General features: G+C 39.2%; 2 protein-coding genes across 14 annotated transcripts in view; one reads left to right on the top strand and one right to left on the bottom strand.

Annotated features, from left to right (window-relative positions):
• The window catches only part of LOC109038534 (popeye domain-containing protein 1), an 89199-nt gene extending 88717 nt beyond the window's left edge, over positions 1–482 (bottom strand). For 3 of the 8 annotated variants that reach the window (XR_011899190.1, XR_002009602.2, XM_019053614.2), the window contains exon 1: positions 196–471. Coding sequence is in view for 1 of the 8 variants with exons in the window: in XM_019053615.2 (XP_018909160.2) it covers positions 196–322 (127 nt within the window). In the remaining 7 variants the exon portion in view is untranslated. Of the gene's footprint in view, positions 1–195 lie in introns of all 8 variants that reach the window. The other 5 variants (XR_002009601.2, XR_011899189.1, XM_019053615.2 and 2 more) reach the window with 5 other exon arrangements.
• An 8094-nt stretch (positions 483–8576) lies between these two features.
• LOC109038537 (transmembrane protein 179) overlaps positions 8577–13048 on the top strand; it is a 71477-nt gene continuing 67005 nt past the window's right edge. For 5 of the 6 annotated variants that reach the window (XR_002009604.2, XR_002009605.2, XM_072296357.1 and 2 more), the window contains exons 1-2: positions 8577–8912; positions 12061–12237. Coding sequence is in view for 3 of the 6 variants with exons in the window: in XM_072296357.1 (XP_072152458.1) it covers positions 8800–8912; positions 12061–12237 (290 nt within the window). In the remaining 3 variants the exon portion in view is untranslated. The remainder of the gene's footprint in view (positions 8913–12060; positions 12238–13048) is intronic. The other variant, XR_011899187.1, reaches the window with a different exon arrangement.

The raw sequence follows: 13048 nt of genomic DNA, 5'->3' as shown, positions 1-13048 counted from the left end.
GTTCTCTCCAAATTTCAGTCAACAGAATGGCATGGTTGTGGACATGGATGAAAGATTTGTACTGAACTTGCTACAGGGTCAGTGAATGGTGCATTCTGAACGTAGAGCAAATGCAAATGAAAAACAAAATTAAGAGAAGTGCGATAAAAATAATCAATTAAAAAGAAGGAAAAGAGATAAATGTCAAAAGCAGACCTGCTCTGATTTCTCTCCGAGGGTTGGGTTTCTTAGTACCAGGGACGAGTTCCCGTCCCTGTAAGTACTTGGAACTTAGTGTAAGTGTATCTGTGGTTTCAGTCCACGGTATGTGCAACATAAACATACGTAAGGCACTTCATTAGGGTATAAAAAGTGGAAATTGGAAAACGTCAGGAAAGTGGACTGGAGGAGGTGGAAGAAGCTACTTGTAGCATAGAATAACGAGACTAACGTCAACAGAAGCGAAAGCAACCGCCATTTTCATGTCAACAAAACATAACGAAAGGAGGCTGTTTCAATAAGTACTGTTTACGTTTGCGGTGGGTCGACGTTTTGGAGTAGAGTACCTGTAGGGAGAGTACCGTTTTATTTGGGGGCAGATAAATTGTATACAAGATAAATCGTATACTCCCGTCGAAATCAGATAAATCATATACAGATGGATGGTGAGAGGATAATTCATATAATTTGCCAGTTTGTCAAACTGTTGGGCGATCGCGAAGGCGAAATTCACTCTGATTTCTGATCATTCATAATTTCATAGCCCTTCTTTCTCACAAATAATGTAAGGAATTTTTTTTACCTAATACCACCAATAATTCTCATTTGGATTATTAATTATTTCTGCACTAATATTTCCAAAGACATATATTTCACATCTAGATAAGGTGGATTGCCAATTATCGATACTATCCACAGACTGTCCAGCTTTTTGGGGTAACGTAACCAGTCTGTTGGCTTAAATTTTAAGCGTCTTTGAGAAGAACTTAGTTCATTCTGACATTGTTGAGTCCATATAAAAGTTAAAAAATTCTAGTGAAGAACTGTGTGCAGCCCGTTTAGGAGTCCCCAATATTTTGTGTCAATCTGTGTGGCAGTGACCGTTCGTCTGTCCTGATTAGGACGGAGGCCAATTTTTAATAATTTTAAATAAGTTAAAGATACAGTCCTACAATTTCAGTAGTGTCTTGTCAGTGGGTCAGCTCTTTTAGTATTTGTGTCTCCAGATATCCGTCGAAGTTCATCCATGTGGAGCTCCTGCACCGAAGTGTCTTGCGTCCCCGTCCTTGACTTCATTCGTATCTGTTTTTTCCGAGTCACTTGAACAGCTTACTCATTTTTTCATTTAAAATCTTCCAAAAGGTCTGATGTTTGATCTCAACAGTTTACTTATCATAATTTAGTCAGGCCAATTTGTTCATCCTGCATGAATCATCTTGTTACGTCTCATTCCTTTCAATACGTGTGTAGTCCTGGCAACTTGATTTGGCTCGACGCTAGTTTGTTCACACTTTAAATTGAAGATCCCACTAACTCCAGTTGAGAAATCAAGAGATAACGGGAGTATAAGGAGTCTCCGACAAGGAAGCTTAGCCACTGAAAGTTTCTTGATAACCCAGCATTTGGATAAATGATAACAGCAAGTCAAACCGCAGGTTTGCTTGGTTTCAAGAAACCTTATTGGCAGCCTCTAAAACAAGCCACTAATTAGTGGCAATTGCTCCAAATCCTTGGTAACTAACATCATCACTCTATCTTTGAGCAGAGGTAAGTGAAATTGTCGTAACATCTTATGTCGTTAATAACTCTTGTAACTTATGTCGCAGCTGACAATGGAAGTAGAGAAAAATAGCCTCATATTTGAGGTTTTACATTTTCTGCTATCGCTGTCCAAATTACCAGAGACCTGAGTTGTTGGTGAGACCCACAGCTCAGCAAAACTTCGGTCTCTGCCTCCTAAAGTTTTTCCTTTTCATCATTGGGCCTTATTTGTACACTTTAGTACCTATCCTGAAAAGCCGCTTTCTGCTGACTTCAACTGGTCAAGGGCATGGAGAAAGGCAACAAAATACGTGATAGAAAGATAACTTCAGCGGCCTCGTCATATCGTTGGGTTTGTTCTAATTATCTTTTGTGAACATTAAAAAAAGTCGCTTGGTACCGAACGTCAAAATAATCAACAACTCTCGGGCCATCCTAGTCACCTTATTGGCTACTAATACCTAATTAATGATCACCATCTCTTCTTCCTTGAGGGTCCGAGGGTGAGATGTGTTTCAGATATTCTCAAGAATATCGACATTTCAAATAATAAATGTCAAATTCTGCTATCTATATTGCCCTTTTGCCTCTTCCGAAATGAGGTTAGTTTAAATTGTTGGTAGATTGCTAACAAATCATAACAAGTAACAAGAGTACAGTTTGATGTTCGGTACCCACCAACCAACAATTTGATGCTAGTATGCAATTTACCCATCGGACACCCAGTATATAAATTACCGTGTATGCGATTTATACTAACTCGTTTTATTTATTCTATGGTACCGTATTATTTTTATTTTGCTTTTTATATTAGCTATGTTTATGCGAGCCTCTTAACCTAACTTCAATCGAAACCTGAGTTTGAAACCAAGGTTCAAATCACGGCATAAACGATACGGAACTAACGAAATGTAGGTTTCCGAAATTTGTGTTTGAAACCTTATTTTACACTAAAGACTAGGTTTTCGCACTCCGCATAAACGAACCGGAGGTTGAAATTAGTTGAAATTCGACTTCAAATGCGATTTTCAGGTGCGCGATCGGCAATATGGCGGATTTATTATCATACCGTTCGTAAACAACTGGTCCTTATCCCACGATTTAGCTTTAATTTTGCCATTATTCAACATTTTTTACAATCATAATTTTACTATAATTGTTGCTTAAGCACTTTTACGTGATTCCTTCAGTTATATGTGGCTTACTTATCCTTATTTAGCTAAACGTAGGACGTTATTTTCTAGTGAAGGTGTTTGGTGTCAGATGGAATCCAGGCTTATTACTGCTTTTTCAGATTATTCTTGCAACTCTAATCAACATTTTATGACTACAGAAGCAAAGCAAGCAAAGAGCTTTACAGGCTACAATTCAGTAATAGCCTTACCCACCAGTTCATCATCTGCGGAGAACTTTTTTACTGCATCCGCACGATTTGCCTAGGATTTCAAGATAAGGCACCCTGCTTCCCTTTAAGTAGTGCACCGAATTTTTTCATTTCAATCTACCGATTAAATCTAAAATCTGATCCAATCAGAGCTGCATAGCTCTTGAATTTGTGTGTTATCCGTGTACGTATTTCCTGATTGTCCTACTGGAAGTGTGACTCCAGCCACAACCGTGACCTGCTGACTTATTTCTTTGATCCAATCTCTAGTAAATGATGACTCAAATTCTGAAGCCATCATTTATTGAAACTAGTTCAAAGTTATTGCTCCAAAGTATCGTCACTCTTCTCATACTGATGCAGAAGGAAGGAGATTCTTCGGTGAGTGCTCTGTGATCCAAGATTTTCAATTTGAGATAAGAATAAGGTTATTATTGAGGCGTGTAACAATTTTTGGTCGTTGAACCACTTGTCATAATTGAGCTTTGGCGTTACAGATGCATCAACTGTGGAAAGTGGCTCTGCCTGTGCAAAAATATCTTGTGACAGCAGTGAATGTTAGTAAATGCGCTTTACAGATCGACTGAAAGCTCCATATTCCAATCTACCCGAATAATTAAATTCAAAAGCATTTTTGAATTGAGTTCATATCGAATCTCAATAGGAGAACAATATACAGTGTAAGCGAAAGAATATCAATGGTAAGGTTGGGTTTGTGTCTTAGGTTAGTGAAATGCAATGGCAGGTTCTGAAATCTTGTTTTTCAGTTGCTCTTTACATGAGTCACCTTTGAAAATCAAGTTTAAGAATAACACACATAGGTAGGCAAACAGTGGTAGGTAGCTTGCCTATTTTCTTCCTGTCTTGCTCATGGACTCGGAGAGCAGTCGGAAAGAGGGGTGAGAAACAGGATTTCAGCGCGTGTCTCTGGGAATGTGGAAATTCAAAATTTGTGAAGCGTCACCAGTTTGTTGAGATTGTCACCGTCCGTTGCCTCAAGAGGATTTAGACGCTTCTGCTTCAGCGATACATTGTTGACCTATCAATATCTGCTGATTTTGATCATATCTTGAAGGAGGAATTCCCATAAGTATATCCCGATTCTTTATTTGTTTCACTACAATAATGGCAGACATACAATCTTTACAACAGCATGGAGTGAAGGTGCGGTGCTTTACTGGATTAGCACTCCTACACTTTCAATGCCTACATCTACCTATTGTAAGATCATTAGAAGCTCAATAAACAATATGATGAATTTCTGCGCCTGCCACAATTATTTTTAACATCACTAAAATTACCTATGGCAACTTTTCTGAACTCAGAATATAAGCTCGAGCATGATTTGGAGGGTTGTTGAGATTAGGTATTCATTCAATTTTAAAGATGAACGTAAAATGATTGAACATCTACTGTCATTTTTCCAACTGTTGCTCAGAAAGTCAGTAAAGGCTTTTCTAGTGAAGATGAAGCCTCCGCTTATATATTGTGGAAAAATTGAACATACACAGGATAAAAGAGTAATACCTAATAATTTATTGAATCAATTCATAATGGAAAAATGAAGTATAGCTTGTGAAAATGGCGCCAACATGAAATTCAAGTTCAATCGAAAATATGCGCATAAACAGCGCCAAATTCGGAAAGTTTGATTTCCCGCGAAAGTCGGGTTACAGCGCCCGCATAAACCCGACGGAGGAAACTTGCATTACAAATTCGGGTTTCGTGAAACCCCGGTTTCGAGCCTCGCATAAACGTAGCTATAAAGTGGACCTTAATATTGGCTTAATGTGGGAGTCACCGATGCGTTGTTGAGCGGTGACCTTCAAAGTCACTTTAAATTGAGTCCCTTTATGCTGAGAGTCAAGACAATTCGGCTCATGGATGTCACAAACGGGAATAAAGATTACAGAAATTGAACGTTTTTCGTAATCTTTGATCGGCCCATTCTCAAATGCCTTTCTCCGTTCCTCCTCTCATTCCGTTTGTTCCTTGCCGAACCCGTAATTCCCTGGTCCATTCCAGATTATAATCTTTGCAATTGGTGAAAATGTAATCTTTATTCCCGTTTGTGACACTGTGGAGGCCTAAAATACGGGAACCAATCAGAAATGGATTCAAATTGTCTTGACTCTCAGTATAAAGGGACTCTATGGAGGCCTAATCAGAAATGGATTCAAATTAGTATAAAGGGACTCTAACTTTAAACAGCAGTTACACGATTAAATCGGCAGGGCCTAGCATTGTTGCCGAGCTAGAGGCCCAATACAAATTTTTCATAAGAGTTCAAATGGGTTAGTGAACATATTTATACAACCCTGACAACAGTGACTTAACTTGTTTGGTTTTTTAAAATTCTGGAAGTGCACGTGAATATTGAAGGTTATGTGTTGATTGTATTTTGTTATTTCCAACCATGAAAGAAATTCCAACCGAACATATTATGATTATTTTGGGTAGGTGAATTATTGATCATAGGTTCAGAAATAACTTTTTTGGGCTGATCCACTAGCCACTACCCTCGTGGATTTGTCATCGTGCACACCAGCTCTACCCAAGGCGGATAAAGAATGGTGGTCGCATTTCGTACCCTCTGGACGTCACACGGTATCGGGTGGTATCGGGTACATGAGCTGGCCGAGGCCGGGGGGCATATTCCCAAACCCCGCGTGGATTTTGAAATCCAGTTTAGACCCCAACCGAAGCCCCTTGTGCGGGTCCGAGACTCATGCGCACTGGCTCGGCTCAGGTAGTCTCTCATCTCCGTCCAACCTTCATGCCCTTCCTCTGATTTCTTCTCTGCAGTTTTGGCCACGAATTAATCGATGTAATATTTATTTATTCAGTTGAATCTTTTGAAACAGCAGAATTTGAGGACTTTTTCGGTAAAAGGGCGAATGGAGCTTGCCATGCTGTTGCGATTGCGCAGTTTTCTTACCGTTCGCGGCAAATGAAATTCATTCACAGTCGATTTATGTCCTTTAAATCGTCAGGAAAAACTCTGAGCAGATTCAACGAAAAATAAACAGCAAAACAGTCGGATAGAGAACTACGTTGCACAATCTTAGCAGCAATGGACTTCTCATACACCCTTTCACCGAAAAATGCCTAAATTACGTGCAGTGGAAATATATTTTAATGCAGAAAATTTCGCAATGCAGAGTCATGACGTCACCTTCGTTGATCGCATGATCAATAAACTTGTCTATTGGCTATGCCTACCGTTTTGTTCTTTGTAAAAAACATTTTTGATGGAAAACTCTCGGAACATTTTTAGAGCAGCGCAATGCATATGCATCTCACAAGCCTCTTTGATTAGTGGAATTTGCGGAGCTTTTGTACTGGAAAAAAATGATTACGTAAGAATTAATATTCTTGAATTTGCCGCTAGGAGGAGATTTCTCTTGGCTTAAGCTGCAAAATGGGTACCTACTTTGAGAAAAAAGCCGCTGCCGCTCATATCAAGCAGGATTCGGCCTTATTCCAGTGACCTTATTCTTGATACAAGAGCAGTATTCTTGACGAAAAATTCAAGTAATTTTTTTTTTCTTTTTTCAATTATTTCCTTCCTTTTACTTATATAGTTCTGCGCAGAACCTATCACCTTGCTTGAAAGGATAAACAGTAAACCTGGTGGTGAAGAAAAGTTATAAAAAAAAGTCTCTGCATTTGCGAGGATGAATATGCACTTGGTGTCTCACCCTAATCAATAGGAGAGCTATTAAAACCCCAAGACACAACTTTCGACAATTTCAAAATGGCTTTCCCCGAAAACTTCCGCGAGCACCTCGTGAAGCGAATTTTCCCCGTTTCCGTTGTCCATATCGGTTGGACAAATATCCCGAGTAACAACACGTGCTGTTCGGCACGAACATCCCTGGGACACTGAAAAATTAGGAGGCAACATGCCGCCTGCATCAATATCATCGATGTTTGGTATTTGAAATCCATCTCGGAAGAGACAGGGTATGACTTGACTCTGACCTGAAAAAATCGTCCCAAGTGGATCGAATAATCACGGTTTTTCATGAACAAGTCAATGGTGCATTTCAAAATGCTCTCAACATGTGACAACTCTGCGAAGGGCTTGTTTTGAGGAGGAAGAAGATATTTTCCGGAAAACAAAAAGAGTGGACCGCGAGGTCACCCCCATTCATTCCGAAGGGTTGAAGAGACAATCAGACGGCGCGGCGAGACGCGAGACGGGAGAAAGGAGAAAGGAGAGAGGATGGCCGCAGTGCCCAAGGCCACTTGCTGAAGAGCAGTGTTCCCAGGCGTACGGGAATTTCCGCGCCGCGCGGACATTCCCTATACCCGCGCGGACAGCGTACGGACAAAAACCTTATGGGAAAATTTTTCCCTATCTTATTTTGTCCGTACGCTCGCCCGGCCCTGTCCGTGCGTCTGTTTATCCGCTTTTCTTTGCAATATTTATTACTTTTGCGTAAGTTATTGATACAATGATGTTTAGTATGAAAGCCGGGTATCGTTTGGGAACAAATTAGATACTTTTTGCATTAATTATATTGTATTCTTATCAAAATTCAGTCATTTCATTTATGTCCGTGCGCCCGCCCGGCCCAGTCCGTGCATCTGTTAATCCGCTTTTCTTTGCAATATTTATTACTTTTGCGTAAGTTATTGATACAATTATGTTTAGTATGAAAGCCGGGTATCGTTCGGGAACAAATTAAATACTTTTCGCATTAATTATATTGTATTCTTATCAAAATTCAGCCTTTTCATTTAAGGTCCGTCCTTGTTTTCTGTATTGTTGTTTGATCACTCAGACATTTTTTCTTACTTTTTTTTCTCAATTTCGTCAATGTTATTGATATAAGGAAGCCACGAATAAAACCCAGGTATCATACAGGACCTGATTTAGTACTTTCTGCGTTAATTTATGTGTTATTCAATCAGTTCAATGGGTTAGGAATTATGAATTTCATGAAAAGTCAGCTCCTTTCTTTTGAATTATTGCTTTTTGATGTAGGCACCTATAATTGTTCCGATTATTTTTTCCTGTCAATGCTTTCTAGAGGACATAGGTACTTGAATGTCACAAGAGATCAAGAGAACATCAACATCATCAACAAAACAACAAAACAGCCGGAGTCGGAACCGGAAACGGAAACGGAATTCACGGAACACGGACGGAGCACGGAGCGGCACGGATATACACGAGCCCGCCCGAGCCCATCCGGAGAGCGTACGGACATTTTAAGATAGGAGCACCTGGGAACACTGCTGAAGAGGCCCATGCCGACCGCGGCAGGGCTCAGAAGGCAGCGGCTAACGATTTTGAGGACAGGCTAGATTTTTCAAAATCCACGCGGGGTTTGGGAATATGCGGCCGGGGGGGCCGACTCAACCTCGGATTGCACGGCATAACCCGTACCCTCCTGACGTCACAACGCTTCAAGATGGCAGCCAAAATCGAAATGCGACCACCATTCTTTATCCGCCTTGGTCGACGTTGATCGCTGGGAAGGACAGGAAGTACTGAAAGGACTGAAAGACCTTGCTGAAAGACCATTTACGTTAAATTTCTGACGCACCATGCATGACAGTAATTTCACCGTTCAGTGTTCAACCCAAAGTATGTCATTCATTCTTTGAAGTTATTCAAGCTTGCATTACTTAAATTGACGATTAGATCAGTTTGCGTCCTGACTATGACTATGCCGAGTAACATGTTGCTCCTCAGTCAAATTGCAGGCTATGTAATAGCTTTAATTTTATCTTTATGCATCACTATACCCATGGCATTACACCAAGATGAATTTAGGTAAGAAGTAGCGTTTTAAGTACTGCCTATCCTTTAATCAAATAGTTTCTCTTCTGTACAGTGTTCCTATGGCCTTGTCTCCACGGAATGTTACATGGGATTTGTCCCAGGGAAAAATCTCACTTGCGAAGTTGGGAAAAAATGGTGTTGAAACAAATTGGTATTGTTTTAAACATTACTAATCGCTGGTAGGAGATCATGAAAAATAACAGTTGTACTGAAAAAATAACAGTTTTTAAATTCCAAAAGTTTAGAAAAATTACATTTTAACCCAAAAACATTAAATGTCTAATAAACGAAATTTTGACTAGTAAGTCTTTAAATTCTCGGAATGGACCACTAGACAAGGTACGAATTTAAGCATTCTGATACATGTATCTTAACCAAAATTTCACGTAGAACACGATTCGCTCAACGAAAATTACTGAAACCAACTCCTAACGAAGCTATATTAACATTTTTATTTCACATTGGTTACGAGGAATTTGAACTGCCCGCTCACAGGAAACTCAAAGCTCTACGTAAGTCAAATCACGCACTACAACGGTCTCAGCAATCTTCTCAATCGAGCAGTATTCATTTCCCACCATGTGTTTTTCAAACTATAAGTAATTTGCTATAGCTGAGCCAAAGTGTCAAGATTGAGGTTGCCAGATTTTTTCATCGCAGAGACGTTCATGATAACGTTTACGAGCGATGTGAATCACGTAGAGCATTGAGTTTTCATGAGCACGTGCTTTGAATTCACGCACCAAGAATCATTAATATCTTCGGAAGGAGTTGATTTCGGTAATATTCGTTGTGCGCATCGTGTTTTACGTGAAATTTTGGTAAAGAAACGTGTATCAGAATGCTGAAATTTGTACTTTGTCTAGTGGTCCATTTGGAAGAAACAGAATCTTAGCGTTTGGCTTATGTAAGGCACCTCTGGACCCCCCCCCGTAAGTGCTTTACGTAATTTGTGAACGGCCCCTTTGTAAAGGTTTACACTTGTATGTTTACACTGCCCACTAATGTTACATTTATTTCTGTCTTTGGAGTCTGTTTCTTCCTCTAAAAAAAAAAAGAAGATTATTTGACGGTCCACGTATGATTAGGGCCCTACGCCTACACCCTAGGTCCAGAGGTTTCTCTGCAAGAGGAGCCCTTTTCAATTACGTGCGCAAAAATGCACGCCTTGCTCTTATTTTATGGGAAAAAGTATTTCTTTATGGCCAATCGCGGCATTCATGATCTAATGTGTAGTGTGTTGACGGCAAAATTTTCGCTCCCCCCGGGGCGCGAACCAATAATATTCAACGCATGGGGTGAGCGCTCTACCACTCAGCCACGGCAGACATATGAGAACACATGTAAAATTGCTAATACATAAGAGCAATTGAAGTTCTCTCTTTCTCCACCAGAGCTGAGAGCATACACGCATTGGTCACATGCTCCCGCTTACTGATGATCTGCGGCAGGATTTTCTGTAAGTCCTAGCCTTCCAGGCCAAGACTGAATCTCTGCTAAACTCAAACGCCCTTCATGTCATGCAGGCGGGATCTCGCACAGGCGTACTGACTTGTTAGGATAGGGGAAGTTTTTTCCCGTACTCTTCAGTACCGTTTGGGTAAAGGTGGAGTCTGAAGAGAACAGAAGTTTCGGTACGCTTGAGGACACTGCTACCCTTCCAATCTCCTCTTAATTCGAGACCAAGGCCTTCATTAAACTGTGCCCTTGCAGTATAAGATAATAGCTCTCAAAATATATCAATTATAAATCACTCAACTTAACTTGGCTGTGATGGATGTGGATCAAAATTTTGAGGCTTTGCCAGCACAGTTGCCTAGAAGAATGAAGAGGCTGTGATTTCTATGTTTTGAGACTGGTAGATATTTACCAAACTTAACAATCTTCCACGTGTCATCTGAGCCTTGACGAGTAAGGTCATTAGATCACATTTTAAATTGCAGCTAAGTTTCATCCATTAATTTGCCTTCACTGAAACATAGTTACAGCATCTGCATTTTGTATGCAGTGGTCAAGTGATTACATAGCGTAATAATGTCTACAAGAACAGATCAATTCTGAATAAAATTTATCGATTGTACAGTCCACGGAGAATTTTTTGTCAATAATATGAATTCTGAATAAATTAGTTAGAACTGGGGAAAGAGACAAATGTCACATCCAAGAATGGCACCATGCAACTTAAATTCATGCGGAAACTACTGGCGTAACTCATCATTGATGCATTCATGTTGATGTATTTTTCTCCTCTTTTCTTTCCCCAGTTCTATAGGTCTCAATTTGTACTCTATGGTCTCAATATATGACATTATTCCGATCAAAGTAGACCATTTCATGACTGTTGGTCACCATGCATCAGTTATCTTTGATCAAAATTGAGTGTCACACAGCGAATTTTTGCGATCGAATATCATTCATCAGACAAATTGATGAATGCAGAGTGATGTCGATGATCGGTGAAAGCAGGAGCCAATCAGAGTTCAGATTTTTTTATTTTCTAAGAAATTAAGAAGAAAAAATATGAAATACGAAAATAATGACTGAACACAACAACAGAAAGAAATGACGAAACAACAGTTCTGGTTAAAGATGAAGCATCTGGCATCAGTTTCATCAATTCAAAAATCGAACTCAAGTCCCGCGGTGAATTCGAAATTTCAAATTGATGGATTTCATCGGTTTCTGGTGAGACCAACGAAAAAGTCGATTATCATTTGAAAAAAATGCACATTCGTCGAATATCATTCAACGGTGAATGATATTCAATCGCGAAAATTCGGTGACAGTCGTCATTTCTTGTTGCAAGGAACATTTTTGCCAAGTTCTTATATGGAAATAAAGGGGAACAATGATTTTAGGACTGATTACTCCCAACACTTGGATGGCAGTTGGTCCCGGAATATTATCGTTTATTGAGACCTTATGAGGTTATCCAGATATCATCAGAATTAATCATAAAAAAAAAAAAAAAAAAAAAAAAATTGCAATGTCAATCCTGCACTGTAGGTAGTCATCACTCTCATATTAGTTTATATTGTTTAAGATAATCCACTGGTCAATGTAGTTCTGTGACATTACTCCCATTGATGTATTTTCCTTCAAAATAATTCTGATGTCTGGTTGTTTTTGCACTTTTCAGAGGTCACTGTCTGCTCTTTTCTACTGGTATATGGCAAGAAAATGATGGTCAATTCAAAATAGATTGGGCATCTCAAGCGTATTGCAACTTCACAATTTTTGTCGGTGTGTTACTGTTTGTAATCTCAGCAATTCAAGTCTACCGAATGGCCAGATTCGCCCACAAAAACACTGACAGGTTGGAACTTAGATTAGCAGTCGTGGTAGAATCTGTGTAAAGCATTTTACAAACAAAACAAAAAAAAAATAGAAGCATGAAAGTTTGATATGTAACTGGAATATATATTTTGCTGTTCTAATTTAGTTGAGAGTGTAGGCATGAAAAATTAATTAAATCCAAGTTCAGCAATTCCAAAATTCATGAAATCCTTTACCTTAGTTTAAACGGACGTATGTTTTGATAGACAGAAGTCTGTGGAAACACATGTTGGTTTAAAATAAGGTAAATGAATCAATGAGTTTATGGAAATTTTGTGACTTTACATTTAATTATAACGATTTCTCTTGGTTATAAATTGATCCTCTTAATATCATGAAACAATAAACCCACATTCAACACAAAACTTAATAGGGAAAGAGGAAGGAACCCTCAAGTTGCTAAAAATTCCCATCTTTTGAGCAGTTGTAAGTTGAAATATTCCTAGTTGTGTTAACGTTAATACTTCTGAATGTATTTTTTTACAATCTAAAAGAGGAAAGAATTGACAAGTTTATACTAATCTGGGTCAAGCAATAGTTACCAGAATTCACGAGTGGCTGGTCACTAGATTTATGTGAAAATGGCCGTTCAAGGTTGCGAAACGCGATAACCAAAGTGACATCACAGCAAAGGATGCACATGGTAGCTAGTACATTTTGCGGACCATTGTTCTCAAGCCTTCTAGAAACGTTTTTCAAAAAAGTCTTCTGAGAATTCTAGGGAGATACTTAAGGGTGGAGCGATTTTGACCTATCTAAGAATTCTTTTGACGGGTTGTGAAAAAAAGTTG

The sequence above is a fragment of the Bemisia tabaci genome, chromosome 2, assembly GCF_918797505.1.
Source record: "Bemisia tabaci chromosome 2, PGI_BMITA_v3".
Classification (NCBI taxonomy): Eukaryota; Metazoa; Arthropoda; class Insecta; order Hemiptera; family Aleyrodidae; genus Bemisia; species Bemisia tabaci.
Note: the sequence above shows the minus strand (reverse complement) of the source record. Positions and strands in the feature narration are given on the sequence as shown.